We start from the raw sequence: 16,511 nt of genomic DNA, 5'->3' as shown, positions 1-16,511 counted from the left end.
TATAGAGCTCCAGTCCACACCTACAGTCCGGTTTTAATAAAACTTAGTATGGGTACTGGTTAGTGGTATCAATAGTTTTTTTTCTTTAATTTTGACTTTCAATGGTGATTTTGCCATTTTTTTAAACCTGTAAAATAAGTGAAAATCTGATTTTCAAAAAATGTTGATTCAAATTTAGTTTGTTATGTTTTTTTTTTTATTTAGCTAAACAATAAAAATTACAAAGTTATTGTTACTTTTATGAAATATACTTTGGGATTATCCGCATAAAGTATATAGTTATTCTCTCCGTTTGCCCATGATAATGGTTTTTGACAAGCTAATGGGAGAAAGCATGTTTCAGATTGCTGATACCACTTGGACATTTTGTTATTTTAAAGTTTGAATACCGAGGTAGCCATAACATCTCTTAGAGGAGTAGAATGATATTAATTTGATAAATTGTCCATCCAAAATGCAGTGTTTTATTAGATGAAGTACGTTGTAGCCATTATTTGTTAAAGTATTTTCTCTACCTTCCAGTTTTGAGCGTTTTATGATGTTTCCTGCCTTGATCCAGTAGTTCCCGTAGCCCTCTGGCAGTGCCAGGCCCATGGTGAACGGAGTCCCCTCGATACCAGCAAAGTAGTAGTTCCGACTCTCAGCTCCGACTCGTTTCTGAAAAAGAGATTCATTAGTTCTCTACATAATATTATGTACAGTCACAATCGTGTTAGATGTATCAGGAGCTGTAGGAGTTCCTAGCACTGGTCTAGTCTTTGGCTTAAAGACGCTTGAGTTCACAAAAAGTGTAAAAATGCTGTTGATAATTCTGTTAGGTATAGATTCTGCTTGTAAAAGAACGAGTGTAAAATCATCTTGTGCAAACAATTTGTTTTGTACACTGATAAACATTAGGATTTTGTTCAATAAAAAATTACCCTTCTTTGGAATGTTGTAAATTTTTCTTTAAAACATGTTTCGTTAACTCAGGTGTAATTGAGGTGTTCAATTTTTGGAATGATACTTTAAATCCTGTTATTTGAGATTTAAAAATTATGTCAGTGTTCTCAATCTTAAAATTTTGGAAATCAATAATTTTATCTGCAATGAAAACATTATTATAGTTGTTAGCCTCCGGATTGCCAAATAGTATTAAAAGGGTTCAAATACCTGCTATTAGGCAATTCAATGTTGTTGTAAACGCAACTAGTTTCGGCACCTGTATTTACAAAACCATTCAAAGAAGAAAACAAAAAAAAACGTAAACGTGAAATTTATAGTGTAATAAATTAAATTAACCTTATACTCTCAGATCTACTGTATGTTTGACAAAAATTGCACCATCATCAGGCTGTACAACGAAGCAGTCTGGACTCATACTCCACTGGGTTAGCGTAGTCTGTTTTCTTAAATTATCAGTTACCATAAATATTTCGTATTTGTGTTTGTGTCGTGTTTAAATGTTTATTTATTATTTTCGTGTTAATCAATATGACGCTCTTCCTATGAAGAAAACCGTCCTTGTACAGCCTGATGATGGTGCCACAGGTGCCGAAACTAGTTGTATTTACAACATTGGATTGCCTCATAGCAGGTATTTGAATCTTTTTAATGAAACAAATAATTTTATTGTAAGATTACAAAAAAACTTCTGCTTTCTCACGTGGAACAGGTGATTGCAAATATACATCAGATGTTAAAAAAAAACATCAGAGAACTACACAGAAATTGATATTTTTAAATTTGATTTCCTTCTTCTGTTAAACAATGGAAATATGACTATTTAGCAACAATTGATTTACAGAAATTTACATCAATTTTTAAATGAAAGACAGTACTGTGTTTAAATTTTCCAGTAAGATTAGGGGGATTTTGGCATTCTCTTATGGTTTAATCCATTTGTAACATTTTTCCAGAGATAACTTAACATCAAACAACACTAAAATCATTAAATTGGTTAAAGCGTATAGAAAAGTTCTAGAAACAAAAACCATAGCAAATAAGCTTAGATTATTATAATCTAGATAACATAATTTTCCTCACCATGTCATCGTAATGAAATTTCATATTGAGATGAGGAATATTGCTAACTTGGCCTCCTGTCTTGTTGATCATAGCCTCTCGCAGCTGAAAAAAAATTGGAATATTCATCAACAATTGACTACAAACTACTAGTATAAAGTTGTTACAAGTAAATCCAATTACAGCATTCATAACGTTAAAGTCAGACATGCCTATGAAGCATTCCACAGATTGAGTAAAAATTATATACTATCATCAAAGTAAACGTTAGGTCTTCATCATAGGCCAAGATAGCTGCTGGTTGAGAGTCATAAAAATATTTTTTTGAAACAGCATTATTTCCTATCATAATCCACCTCTTTTTCTACCTTTTGGCACTGGACAAATGTGCCTTTTTAGGCCTTTCTGACTATATCCTACATGAACCATGGCGTACAAAATCGGCTGCAATTCTTCACACAAACTATAGTCAGATTTTAGTCACATTTACAGCGAGCATTCATCAACCTCGTTGCATGACTAGTTTCACCTCTAAAGAAAAGGGTAGAGTAGTAACAAGAACCTATATATATAGTCATTGTTTAACTCCTACAGGAAAAGACAGAAGTGGTCTACTATATCTACAGTAGACTCCCTCTTATCCGGACTCCTCGGGACTGAGGCCAGTCCGGATAACAGTTTTCTGCTTCAACCGACGTCCCCAAAAACTCGTTAAAACGGACCGTTTACTGTGATATTGGACTTAAATTTAAGAGAGCATTGTATTTAGACACGTGATCACTGGTCTCAAATCTTTCCCACGAGAACAGTTGTTTCAGTACCGCCCACTTCCTGCCGATCTAGTCTGGTTAAACCAATGTGCGGATAAAAATTGTCCGGTTAAAGAGATGTCATTTCCGCCGAGTGTAGTCCGGTTAAACCGATGTCCGGTTAAAAGGTGTACGGATAAGAGGGAGTCTACTGTATTTTATTTAGGATATCTCAGACCAGGGTTTGAAGGTGTCTCAAGTCATTATCACAAGGCTATTAATCCATTGCTAACTACGGGGATTTGAACATGCCCCAGCAAAGGTGCCCTGTGCTCCAACCACCAGCAAGTGTCCCTATTGGTGGGATTTCTATTTGAATTAAAATTTCTAAAATGGCTTCAACCAAATTTCCTTGGACCATCTAGAGTTAATCAATAGACTATTTGTATCATATCACTGCTTGTAGTTAGTTAGATTTAAACAAATTAGCTAAATAGAAATGAGTGCTAGATGGATTTCCTAACGTTAGACTATGGTTACAAAGATTACCTGCAATATCTTCTCGTGGGGTTGTCTCGGAGTAATCTCATCATCGTCCATCAGTTCAACCTCTGTCAAGTCCACACTGCCGTAGTTTGCTCTCAACTTGCCTTGTGACTGGACAAAAAAAAGCGCTAAAAGTTACTGGGACATGTTTATAGAAGAGGCTGAATTTGTCATACATGACAACATTTTTGTGAAAAAATGTTTGGTTAAAATATTACAAAGTATTGATGAAACATTGGCAAATTATCACCAAACACCATTTACGTTCTTTGGATAATCTACAACCACAATATAAATTGCATGGAATTTTCAATAATCTACACATTACAGTAAAAAAGTTTACCTTAAGTCTTTTAGAAGAAAATGCACTGAGCTTAAGGAAGAAGAAATGGTTACACAGCAAACTTACCTACAAATGAGTTCCAGGTATATAGTTAAAAGCACACAAAATTTTCACAACACAATAAGCTCTATATTTCGTAAGAAGTTGATTTTTTAAATATTCAACTTCTTTTTTCTGAAGAAGTATAGGTGAAATATCAAGTTTATTTTGTTGTGTGATTTGAACTACCTGGAACTCTTTTCTTAGGTAAGTTAGTTGTGTACCCATTCCTTCTTCCTTAATATACAGCTCATATTTAATCATAAAACAATCCTATATTACTAAACAAATCAAATAAGATTAAATTCATTTTCATAACTAAAATTTATTTGATTGTAAGCCCACTCTATCAGGAATCTAGGTGAGCTTCCTGCTTTTTTAATTACTCTCTTTTCATGTTTTCTAGATAAACAGCATTTCAGTATATACTTTGCAAACTTCAATGATTTTTGTTGTTATAGGGTGTTCAGGCCCTGCCCTACACTCTTGAAACTTCTATGATTAAAAGAATGCATATTGAACCAAAATCAGTGTTTATAACAGCATTTCGATTTCACTCACCACAGGTCTGAAGTCTGGGTGCATCATCATGTAACCGTTGTTTGTTATCATAAATGCATAACCATTGGCTCCAATCTGTCAACAGAACAAGTGGTTAACCATGCAGCCTGGTAGAACTTGGTTTATATAGTCATAGATTAAACATCCCCCCATTATAAATTAATCATTCTTTTGGGTCGTCAGTAGAAAATTGAAGTTCAATTACGTCTGGTTTAAGTGTAGAGGCCTTTTAGTTGTTGTTACTTGTTTCTTGTTATTTGACCAACTTTTGAACTATTTCCACTAAGTACTGTAAAACAATCTATGTTTTTGTAGCCAAAAAGTTAAATAAATCAGAAATTTTACCCTAAGAGAAAAACATTAAGTCAACCATCACCAACATAAATACACATCAAAACCCTCACACATTAATTGTAATTTTTATTTTTACAGTTCTGGTGTTTTTGTCTACTGATGCATCTTATCAGTAAACAAAGCTAAGTGATTTGTGCCAAGTGAATAAAATGACTTTAACCCTAAAACAAAACAAGAAATTTTAAATCTCTTTGTTTTTCTATTGTATAGTGAAGTTATCCTTGGGGTCTGGGATCCTATTCCTCCATAAATGAAAACATGACATATATTTGTCTTAGAAAGGTGTAGTTTATAATTTAAACACTATACCAAAAAGGTATTAAATTCCACTATTTTTTTATTCTTACTGACAGTACCTTGTAAGGTAAGGTTAGTTTCTCAATGTCCTTGATGGGGACATCAGTCCCAGCCACCCCTAAGAGCTGTGCTTCCCTAGACTGAAAAATAAATCAATTGTTTATTAATAAATTAGCTGTATCCAATCATTGAACTATAGTTCTGCCGCTTAGAAAACGACCTGCGCGCTAATGCTAAACCAATGCTGGAGGCGGTCGCTTTCTAAGCGGCCGACCTATAGCGTTAAACCTAATGCTATTTAAATAGATTTAATTGAAAATCAATTCAGACAGATGGAAATTCGCTTAGTCGCCAGGTTTGTTGCTGGGTATTGTTTTAATCTGTTTATTTGGAACCCTGGATGGTTCTATACGGTACTGCAGTGTACTAATTTTTTGTTAATTTTTACCATTTTTTTGCCGCTGTTCTTGATGTATTAGCTTAGCAGTACCCTATGTACATTTGCATTAGTCTCATCTTCAGGGGGTCTTCATATATTATCTTGTCGCATAGGTAACAAGGAAACACAAATACAAGGAAACGAAACACCTCTCGCTACCATGGCTTGGCAGTGTGTTCGTCATGGCGTTACCCATTCGGTCAGAATGTAACACCTGTGACTTAATCATGGATAAATGTTTTGCAAATATATTAGTGTGAGTTATGTAAGACATTAAGAAGAAGCCCTGAAGAATTTCCATGCCACTCAGTAACATTGGCAAAAAAGGCAATAAGTAATAAATTTAAGTCCTTGAAAATGACGAAACCAAAAAAAGTTTTAAGACTATCCAAATAACCTCACCTCATTTCCACGGTTTACTTTATGGTCAAAAGCGGGTCCTGACACCGATGTCATCAAATGGTACTCTTGCAGTTTTGGTGTAAGGTTGAATTCTTCTTCTTCGTATATTTTCTGCATCCCTTCACAGAATGTCACCTCTAGCCCACCATCTTCAGCTCCCTAAAAGTTGTTTTGAAAAATTCATCAAGTAACAATTTTTAAGTGTCAAAGTTCTTTCAAAATGCTGTATAAATAAAGACTTTTTTCAGTTTTTCGTACGTGTCAGATAAAACATAGGTAAATCTATACGTTTCATTAGAGCGATTTCAAGCTTTGCTATAAGTTTACATGAGATGCCGATAGATACATTAGCAAATGTTACTTTATAATACAACAAAAGCGTAGATTTAGGACACAAAGCTTGACCGACTGCAAATTATAATTGAACAAAGACACATAAAATAAATTAAATACTATGGGTTACTACAGGTTTTTTTTATTGAGAAGCGTTGGTTTACTAAACGCTAGGACTTTTACTGTAGAATAAAGTAGAACTAGTTAAGACAAAGAAAATTCAGTTACTTATATCTACAATTAGGTTTTGTGAGTTCTACAATTCTTGAATAGATTGATGAATAGCAGCACTTATTGTTGACTAAATTATTTTTATTATACTCAAACAATTTCATAAATCCTCAATAGTTAGGCATACCTAAACACCGAAAATCTTATAAAAAGAAAAAATCTTTAGCAACATATTTTTTGATAAGCCTTGAAAAATAAAAAAAAAATTTTTTCACCCACTTTAAACTTGCCTTTTATTTATACTTTTGGGCTTCGAGTAAATATAAAGAATATAATGTAATAATCAATATAAGACTCAAGACTAAAAAGTACCAAGAGTAAACTATGTCATAACTGTAATATTAAATGACAATAGTACTGGGATGGGATTTTAACCCATCACATTGCTATATGTATTGATACCTAGACTTTACCACAGATTTGTCAAACATATAATACTTTAAAATTTGAATCAGGCCATTTCACATGGTTATTACATGTGTTTTAATTTTAAGTACTGGTAATGTTGTAACAGGTACTGGTAATAGATTACACAACTTAAATATATTTAATAAAAATAGCAAAGGTGTTATGAAAAAATACTCCTAACAAAGGAAAATTGTCCTATCAAGAAAAGAAAAAAACACACAGACACACATGTGAAAAGCAAACCAAGCTCTACCGACAACAAACAATTAACAACAAAAACTACACATGCAAGGAAAGAGTGAGAAAGAAGCGCAAGCAATAATATTAGACATAAAATTTTAAAATAAAACCCAAAAAATACTAATCCATTAATTAATTGAAATATTTTAAAGTGTTTTGTTCAGTAATTATGTTTTGTGTACAAATGCAAATTTGAAAACCCTACAATATTTCTATTAGTTTTAACTACTTTGGTCAACATTACCTTGAAGAATTTTCCTTGTACTTTCAAGATGAAGGCATAAAAACACAATAATTAACTTATAACTAACACAAAATTATGTCGCCTGTAACACACACAGGACATTAGGAATAGATATTGTCCAACATTGTAGGTAAGGGAATAACCTGCGCTGTTATTATTCAATAAGAAAACATTGACTGTCTTTTATATAAACTTTGTAAGTGTTACTACAACTACTCTAGATGATTTGAATGTTTAAGGTTTTGCAAATGTCTAAACAAATTTTAAACGCAGATTTCCTTTTCCACTGTCAAACTGTACATGTTTAATTGTTTATTTTTGTACATTGAATTCTGTAACTTAAAGTTTTTCCGAATAAACATTCTCAACCCCATTTACAGTTTCCATGCATGAAACTGTACAATAAAAGCTATGGAGACATGCCATGCCGGGGGGCACAACATGAAAACGTCTACCTTCTTAAATCTCAGAATATACAAATTGTCTTGTTTACTCTGGGAAAAGTAGTTGTTCTGAGTTGCCGTGTGCTTAGATAGACGTTCTTCCTGTTCAGCGAACGCCATCGAATCTATCAGCCATCTCTCTACTTTGGGGTCCTGCCACAACCAATCCGAAGTACAGAAATGTCAATCTTATTTAGTACGGAAAACGAAAAAACGCCCTATCCTAGGTAAGCACAAAGTGTGGAAAACAAGGTAAAAAATATCCTTATACCTTTTAATAGTTTTATCATGCACAATGGGCGTTAGGAAGTATAATTAAAGGTTTTGTTACCCAATAGGGGGTATTTTTTTGTGTTGATAAATTGAAAATCGTTAGCAACACAAATCATTTTTATGATTTATGATTGCTACACGCTCTGACAATCTAAAAACACACCTAAAAAATTATTTCCAAACAGCATTTTAACATTAAGTATGGCACCAAGATTTAACTGTTGTAAAGTAAAATCGATATTTTAACAGTTTTATTTTAAAAAATTTGTATTTAATTTAATCTTCAACAAAAGAAATTTCTAGCTAGTTTACCAAAAATAAAATTATTTTTGATTCTTAATCGTCTTAGTGTTTAAAAGTGTTTTAGTCATCATTTTAATAAGATTTATTTGATTTAAACCATTTTAACAAAATATTCAATTAAATTCCTTACGAGTAAAGTTCAGCAATGTTTTCAGCGTCAACCACAGATCTAACTCACTCGCAGATGTTTGACCCTTCTATGAGGTGGAAGTTCGGAAACGTATACATATAGCTGGGACCTCACATTTGATGACTTATAGGTGACGCCCAAAACATCAATGGATTCTGACACCGACCACAACAGTCTACAGAGATCAAGAATCAATTTACCTTGAAGTCGATAAAAGAATGTGTCCAAGACAACGGGTGATCAACAGCTTGCAGGACTAAAGGTCTGGCGATGACTGGAATGTACTTGAGTATTTGGTCTCGTACTTCACTGTGAGCTTCTATGTGAACGTAGTAACCTGAAATCACAAGCTTTCTAGTCAGAGGCGGTTCTAGATATAGGCAAACAAGGCGATGCCTGAGGGGGCCACGTACATCCGTATTTTAGGTATTAAGACCTCTCTATTGAAAGACCTCGCCTTTGGTCCTGCAATCTCTAGGGCCGCCACTGTTTATAGTGCTACAAAATTCTAAATCTCTATTTTTCAATAGGCCTACTTAGTTTTAGGTGTCATCGTAGATTCTGTGGCTTACAGGACGTGTTTTTTAAAGCCTGGCTTACTTAAAAAGTTAGCTTATTTGACACAAATCAACGATTGACATCAATTGTCGGTAAATCTATTCAACTACGTCCATTTTGAATTAAACCAGCAACAATTTTGGGGATGAAAAGTCTAGTTATATTTATAGTCAAAGTTTTACCTAGGTAACTCATGTGGACAAACCTCGATTTAGACACGCCATCCATTGAATCTCCCTCACTTTTGTGACCTCTTTTCCGATCAGATAAGTGAACACTCTGACAGGAATCTGCGTTCTGTTCTGGAACCAGTTGTAAGTCTCGAACACCTCGGTTAAGTTTCCGGCTACGCTGTCCGTTATCAGCATGATCGCCTGGTTACATGTCTTGTCCGGACAGGTTTTTGTTTCTCGGTACTGCAAAGAAAATATTTTAACTATTAACAAAATCACACCATGGGTTGACAGCATATCTAGTGAAAAGAAACATAATCATGATCAAATAAAACGGCATGGGTTTTTTTGATTAATCAAGAATGAGTGTAAATTGTATACCTCTGTTGGAGGTAGTAGATGTGTGTACATATTCCAAAAAACTTTAAAAAAATATTTTTGCAAGAAGACTAAAAGTGATCAAATTTTAAAAAGCAAATTTAACAAAAACTTGTGCTTAAGTGAGGCAAATGAGTAAGCAAAGGGAAGCAATTTGTTTTATGTGTTTCTTACCTTCTGAAGTAATGTGAAAGCTCCGGTAAAAGCAGTAGTAAAATTGGCTTTTCCTGTCGGTTGACTCTCAAGTACATAGTCTCTAAAAGTCCTTATGTTCTCTTCTGTAGCCTGAAAATGTATATCACATTTATTCATAAAATCTGGTCTCTAATATTTGGATGTCAAATACAGTAAAATTTTTTTGAACTTTTTGATGTCCTGACTCAAATGTCAAATCAATCATTGGTTTTTTAAGTTTGGGCTACCCTATATGGGTGAGGAATGTCACCGGGAAAAGAAAGTTTTGGCAAATACTTTCTGTTTTATCAAATTAAAGGAAATACACTAAACGACAAACAAGACATCTCACACCACACAACAACACTCGCGGGAGAGAGCATTCAATTCACATTTTCTTGTCATTTAATTTTAGCGTGTTTCATGTCCTTTTCCTTTTGCTACATGCGGAAAAGGAAATGTAAAGGAAACGGACAATAACTTTCTGATTTGGATGTGGTGACCACTCAGTCGGAAATTGTTCGGCTGCTTGAAATCACACACTGTACCACACTCCATAACTAACCTAAACTCCTAAACTCCCGTCCTACTACACCACTAGGAAACCAATAGAAAATGTTAACTTGTCAGTCATTGTAGAATCAGGAATCTACATCCTACATCTAACAGTGATTAAGAACAGGGGGATTGGCTCTTTTATTTCTTACGGATTATGATACTGTTTATATTTATTGTAACGCGTAGTAATTTTATAATGTTTAAAATTATATCTTAATTTTTTCTGGCAGTTTCCTCGTTTCCTTTCCATGTCCTGTCTGTTTCCTATCTGTATTGTACCCGAACCTTTTTATCTTTGACTTTAAAGAGAGTAGGTGAGTAAAATAATTTAGTCTTAGATTGTTAGAGCTTCAAAATTCACAACCAAGAGAATTATTCAGAGGGAACATCTGAGTTAAATATAGTGAGTCACCTGAACAAGCATATCTTTTTTGAAGCAAGGAACCATGTCCAGCAGCGAGGTGTTGAAGCCGATGATGTTGATGAAGTCATTATTACTGAAGGTTGACAGAATCTGTGTGACGGCCAGTTTAGCTATAGAGTCACTCATCCCCTTCATTGATCCTGACCTGAGAAATGTTATGTTATGAATATTAAATACATAATTGTCCCTTACTGAATTGATCAATATAATTGAGGAAGAAACTATAGGATTGAAATTAATTATGTTAGACTATTGTTTGAAATGTTGGTGAAATTTTCCATTAGTGTATATTTTGAGATTAAAATATAAATTATGTATTTGTGAATTGCCATAACGTTGTGTTGTAAGTTTTAATAGAGTGTATGAGTTTGACAAAAAAAGTAAAGGGTTTCCTATAAAAACTTATAAATTATCAGCAATATGTAGTTATGTACCCAAAAAAGATAGATTACCAGTGGCGCCATTACGCAACCCCCCCCCCAGGGCACCCTTTGTTTAGATGGTATCAATTATAAGAATGGATTGTAGGGAAAGTATTGCGGGAGACAGAAAACTTCCCCCACCACTTTTCTCCTACTAGATGTGTATTGAATGAGATTTGACAGCAACCTTTGAGATGACTGTACATAATAAAATTCAATTATGTTGGGAAAGGTTTCTAATATGCATCACAACCTGCTAGATACTATAAATTATGCAATCCATACCTTACTATGAAAGAACCCCAGTACTCTCAAGAGCACTAATGATGGTAACTGTTGAAAGAACAACTTTCAAAGAAAATTAATTTCTATGGACCAACACTACTTATTAATTTCAACGCAAACTGTAGAATTTTTCTGATAACTGTAGACTACAAAAGCATACAGAGGATCATTGTGTATCCTCTATTGTCCATACCTGTCTAAGAGAATGACAACATCTTTGGAGCAAGTGGAAGCCTCTATGAACCAAGGAGATTGTCGGCAGTCGTAAACATCGTTCTCCTTCTTCCATTGGAGCGCTGTGAATAGAACTCGTTATTCCAAAGTTAGAACTTTGTATAGTACTTTGAATAGTTAGTACTTTGCATTGCAGTACCATACTTTTAAAGTGTTCAAAATGTTCGAAAGATTTACAATTTTAACCTTTTGCATGTCTCTAACTTTAGCAAGATAATGAAGTGAATTATTCTCGTTTGCAATTTATTGTACATTATATTTTTTCAATTACATATTTTGTGCTAAACCACATAGTTTTAAAGTTTATAAAAACCAAAAAACTACAAATTTTTCAGCTTCAATCCCTCTCACCCAAACCTGATGCTAAAAATGGTATTTTCACCATTATGGTAATGGTAGCACTGCTTTCCGTCTACATTTAATTAATTCTATTTGTCTAGCGAAGGGTGCAATTAGACAAAAACCTCAACACCCAAAGTGAAAGGTAACTTTTGACTCCAAACAACTGTTCAATGTTGTACCATACAACATTGAACAGTTGTTTGGAGTCAAAAGTTACCTTTTACAAAAGTTACGTAGTGCGTGCTCCTAGCGTTGGACGCCAGAACTTATGCTAACTGCAGCACTGCTGTCAGTCTAATTGTCTATGACCGTACTAATAACAATTATTATGATGATTGCACGAACAGTACCTGGGTACATCCTGAGAAAGCCGGTGCTACTGCCGAAGTACTGCCACTTCAGGGAGGGATCACTCTCGTAGTTCTGCTTAAACGATTCGTCCAGACCTTCAGACCACTTCAGAGCAGCTTGCACTGGCATTGCTGCAAATATAGCCTTGTTTAGCTCAAATATTTTTGGAAAAACATTCAAACACTGAAACCACAGTGGTGTAGTCATAAGTTTTTTAGTGTGGGTGGGACCGCTCACTAAGGTTGCGGAGGAATACGGGTCACTTACCAATATACGTTATAGATTCTTTGGATGATGCCGAGTGGGAACGCCATTTCCACACCTTCGCTTTCCCGTCCTACTACACCACTAGGAAACCAATAGAAAATTTTAACTTGTCAGTCATTGTAGAATCAGGAATCTACATCCTACATCTAACAGTGATTAAGAACAGGACGATTGGCTCTTTTATTTCTTACGGATTACGATATTGTTTATATTTATTGTAACCATGTGATCAAAATTTTACAAAATTATCTCTCATTGCTTTGGTGTAACTACATACTTGACTTTCAATTATAATAGAACACTCTACTGTGTGGGAAATATGTTTTTATCTAAGTGATGATGCTGAACCCCTAGGTCTAGCCTGAAGTAATGTGAAAAATTAATTAACCCCGGACTAGAGTCCTAGCGTCCTAGAACAAAAACCCTATGGGGAAGGCTGTAGCCTCAACAACCCCTTGATTGACCTATGTCTACTTTAGTATTTTAAAGTAATGAAACAACATAGTCATGACCCACCGTAGTCGTAAATATCAGTCGGCATATGTACAGAGCTGGTGTTAGTACTGATTGGAATCCCGAAGAAGTGCAGATCGGGAGTAACAGTGATGTTGTTGTAAAGATCTGACGGCCGCTCGTCATTGTCTTCCCGTTCACAGCTTACGAGCTCCGTCCCTGTCTCATTTCCCGTCTCCAGATCAATGAACGTAGAGCACTTGGCACTGTTGTAGTTGACGGGTTCTGTAACGTTAGTCTCCGCTTCTTCCGCTAAAGCCTCGGCAGCCTCGATGATGCACTGAAAAAATGTGAGTTAGTTTTGGAGGGTAAACACTTGGCAGGAAAACATTATGGAAGATAGAATGGATGAACTAACTAAGAAGGAGTCTAGGTTAACAGCAAAAAAAGTTATTTTGCCTCTACAAGGGGACCTCATAAGAATGAAGAGTTACTGTAATGATTGTTTGAGGTCCCTGGTTCAAATCCCACCAGATCACCAACGGATTTTATTATGTAAGTGATACTGCAATCTTTAGGTCTAGCCTGAAGTGATGTGAAAAACAATCCCTGGGCTCGAGCCTAGCATGTAGTACAAAAAAACCTGCACACTAAGTACAATATTTTTAAATTTGACTAACCATGACTGCATCCATTTTTTTCTTCAACAGTTTGCTAACATTATCAACTATGGAGCTGAGAATTGCCTCTCCATTTGTAGGCAGGACTCTGGCATTCAATGTGGAGTAGCTCTGAAAAAAAAAAACAATTGCGAAGAAATTAATAGTGACAAATATAGAATCAAAGGTTCCTAAAATTAGGGGTTCGAATTTTTTTAATTAATCGTTGCCAGCCGATTAGTTTGAGTGATTGTACTAGAAAAGTCTCATTAATTTGATTGGTAAGTCATAAGACTTACTATTGGCACAGCAGCCCCCTTCTAAAGGATAACTAAACGTCTTCATTTCCCATGCCAAATCTTAGGGAGGGATCAAGTCCATAGGTCAATATAGTATGCAATATAAAATAGAGGCCCTAAGAGAAATTTGTCCCCACCTTGCGCTCCCAATATTTATATTTACTAACTTCAATCAATTTGGTAAAAAAACAATCCTTAAGACATCTTTTACTTGATAACATTAAAAAAATTAAAATTGTAAAGAAACAAGCTTAGTGAATTAAAAGTACGACTATGATTATATTACCGATATGATGCTGTCGAACTTGGAAACATGAGTGCCAAGCTGCCAAAGCTCGTCTCCAAGCTTCCTCGCCCATATTTCAACCCTGAAAAAATTTTGTTCTACACAAAATAATCAAAATTATTAAACTATATCGCTGAGGTGTATAAGGATAATCAAAGGCTGGTTAAAATTGTTCTCTTTTGTTAGAAGGAGAATTTCAATTACTTCGACCTTAAATAAATTATCACAAGCTAAACTAATGATTAGTTTTATTATTGTTAAAACTAGTTTTGCCAGAGAAGTAGCACTATATATACATTTTCTGTTGTCAATCGTATCAAAATGGCCTGATAGAAATTATTTGTAACATCTATTGTATTTAACAGAACTTTGGCAACAATGCGAGCTTTCATTGTTTTTTTTTTACATCCATTAACCAGTTATAAGAGGATACTTATGTTTTCTCAGATGTTGATCTTTCCTTGTGAGGCTTAGCCTGTTTGACATTACCTTTTTTTATGAAAAATTTAGTTTTAAATCAATTACCGGTACATAAAAAATTGGGCCCTCATCCTAACAACAGTTTGAAAGAAATAGAAAAACTAAAGTCCCACATTCAGACAGCGACACAAATAACGGAGCTGGTAGGAACCAAAAATACAACAATCAGACGTTTTACATGGAAACTCAGAGATAGCTTATAAGTTTTGTTCCACCAATAAGGAAAAATTGTAGGAAGAGTATAATTAAGTTATTCAACTTCTTGTGTATCTAAATCAGGAAGGAGATAAAACATGTCTAATAATATAGTTTATAGCTTCAAACTCAGTTTCTGAGAATTATGCTGTAAATCTATATTTGTCCTGAGTGTCTTTGCAGAAATACCATAAAAGCTTGCATCTATTGTATTTGTAACACAGGATTTGGATAAACTTTAAAGTGATTTGTGTTTATAATCATTTTTTTATGCTTCAATACACCTCTAAATTTGATGGGCATACCACCAAAACATACCAAAATAAAGTAATAGACTCAATTTTCCATTCATCAAAAAATAGGAACCATGAGTACAAAACAAAATTGCATTAAAGTTTGTGATTTCTTTGTGAATTGATCATAAATATTTTTCACACTAACATTTTTTGTTACTGATAATATTGAACATTTTAGTGATAAAGAGCATGTATTTTATTATAACTTCATGTCTTTAACATAATGAATTATAAACATCTATTGGTAAACATAAGTCCAACTAAGGGTAAAATATCTTTTCAGAAACCAACCAACTCACAGTGGTTGCTAAAGTACTGTATTAAGTAGTATTGTATTAAGGTAGTCGCCACATATTTTTTACAATTTTGGTACTTTGTAAGAGAGGTACTTACTAGGCCAATGAAAATCAAATAGTATGGTAAAACCTTGGACAAATGGGAAGACTGTTATTCCCCAAATTGTTGGTCTAAGATTGCACATGGGTTTGAAAAACCCACTGCAAAAAATATCAAGTGAGAAATCACTGAAAGTAATTTATTTGTACTTACTTAACCTAGGTACTTACGTTTCCTCCTCCTTAGTCCCACTCCCACATCCAATATACAGGGTGAGAAGTAACCCAAAAGCCAGGACGGCCCTTGCCGTCATTTTCGGCCCAACTAAACCAAAATCCGAGATGTTGCCTTGCCTCAATCGTATTTTTAACCTGGCCCCGTGCCAGAGTCTACGGGTGTTTTGTTGTGCAGGCGTTGGTCCGTCTGACGCTCGACTTTGGTGTTTGTGTGTTGCCTAAAATACTTTGCGGGCGTTCGTAAAACGCGTTTTTAAAATTATTTTAAAACGCCATACTACTACATCTGTACAAATCCTTATATATTACCACCAACTAAAGGACTAGAAATCACCAGTCATGTTTTTGTTTATAACCACTCATTGGCACCCAAACACAGTATAATCAGCTGATTGTGTCCGGTTAAACTCATCACAGTACACAGTAGTACGTAATGAAACCCCATTTGATTAAGCTGGCGGCAAACAGCTGTTTTAAATCCATACGTAGGAAGTTCGTCAAAATAGTGTAGTTTGGCGTAAAGAATATTATATTCAACATTTCAATCAAATCGTTTGACCCATTTTGTGAAGATTCGACTTGCCATTGATTTATGGGGGTTTTATGGGAAAACTGCCATTAAAATCAAAATCAAAAACATCTGGAGGTACTTACCATGGATTCCTACCTTTTTTTTCATAATATACTTATAACAAATTTAATTAAAATCGGACCCCAGAGATGCAGTCTGTAGCTCTGTACACATCCACACTAACATACAGACACA

General features: G+C 34.5%; 1 protein-coding gene across 1 annotated transcript in view; it reads right to left on the bottom strand.

The window, feature by feature from the left end:
• The window catches only part of LOC128997174 (voltage-dependent calcium channel unc-36-like), a 28,901-nt gene extending 13,068 nt beyond the window's left edge, over positions 1–15,833 (bottom strand). Inside the window, exons 1-17 of the mRNA XM_054422768.1 lie at positions 15,740–15,833; positions 14,203–14,284; positions 13,639–13,749; positions 13,022–13,298; positions 12,238–12,369; positions 11,505–11,607; positions 10,593–10,749; positions 9,623–9,733; positions 9,103–9,313; positions 8,540–8,676; positions 7,646–7,786; positions 5,735–5,893; positions 4,953–5,033; positions 4,243–4,317; positions 3,303–3,410; positions 2,026–2,109; positions 516–657 (exon numbers count right to left, since the gene is read on the bottom strand). Of these exons, the coding sequence (XP_054278743.1) occupies positions 516–657; positions 2,026–2,109; positions 3,303–3,410; positions 4,243–4,317; positions 4,953–5,033; positions 5,735–5,893; positions 7,646–7,786; positions 8,540–8,676; positions 9,103–9,313; positions 9,623–9,733; positions 10,593–10,749; positions 11,505–11,607; positions 12,238–12,369; positions 13,022–13,298; positions 13,639–13,749; positions 14,203–14,284; positions 15,740–15,822 (2,194 nt within the window). The 5' untranslated portion in view covers positions 15,823–15,833. The remainder of the gene's footprint in view (positions 1–515; positions 658–2,025; positions 2,110–3,302; positions 3,411–4,242; positions 4,318–4,952; positions 5,034–5,734; positions 5,894–7,645; positions 7,787–8,539; positions 8,677–9,102; positions 9,314–9,622; positions 9,734–10,592; positions 10,750–11,504; positions 11,608–12,237; positions 12,370–13,021; positions 13,299–13,638; positions 13,750–14,202; positions 14,285–15,739) is intronic.
• Between the last annotated feature and the right edge of the window lie 678 nt (positions 15,834–16,511).

The sequence above is a fragment of the Macrosteles quadrilineatus genome, unplaced genomic scaffold (assembly GCF_028750875.1).
Source record: "Macrosteles quadrilineatus isolate MER2022 unplaced genomic scaffold, UCM_ALF_1.0 Scaffold_6__1_contigs__length_79288215, whole genome shotgun sequence".
Taxonomy (NCBI): domain Eukaryota; kingdom Metazoa; phylum Arthropoda; class Insecta; order Hemiptera; family Cicadellidae; genus Macrosteles; species Macrosteles quadrilineatus.
Note: the sequence above shows the minus strand (reverse complement) of the source record. Positions and strands in the feature narration are given on the sequence as shown.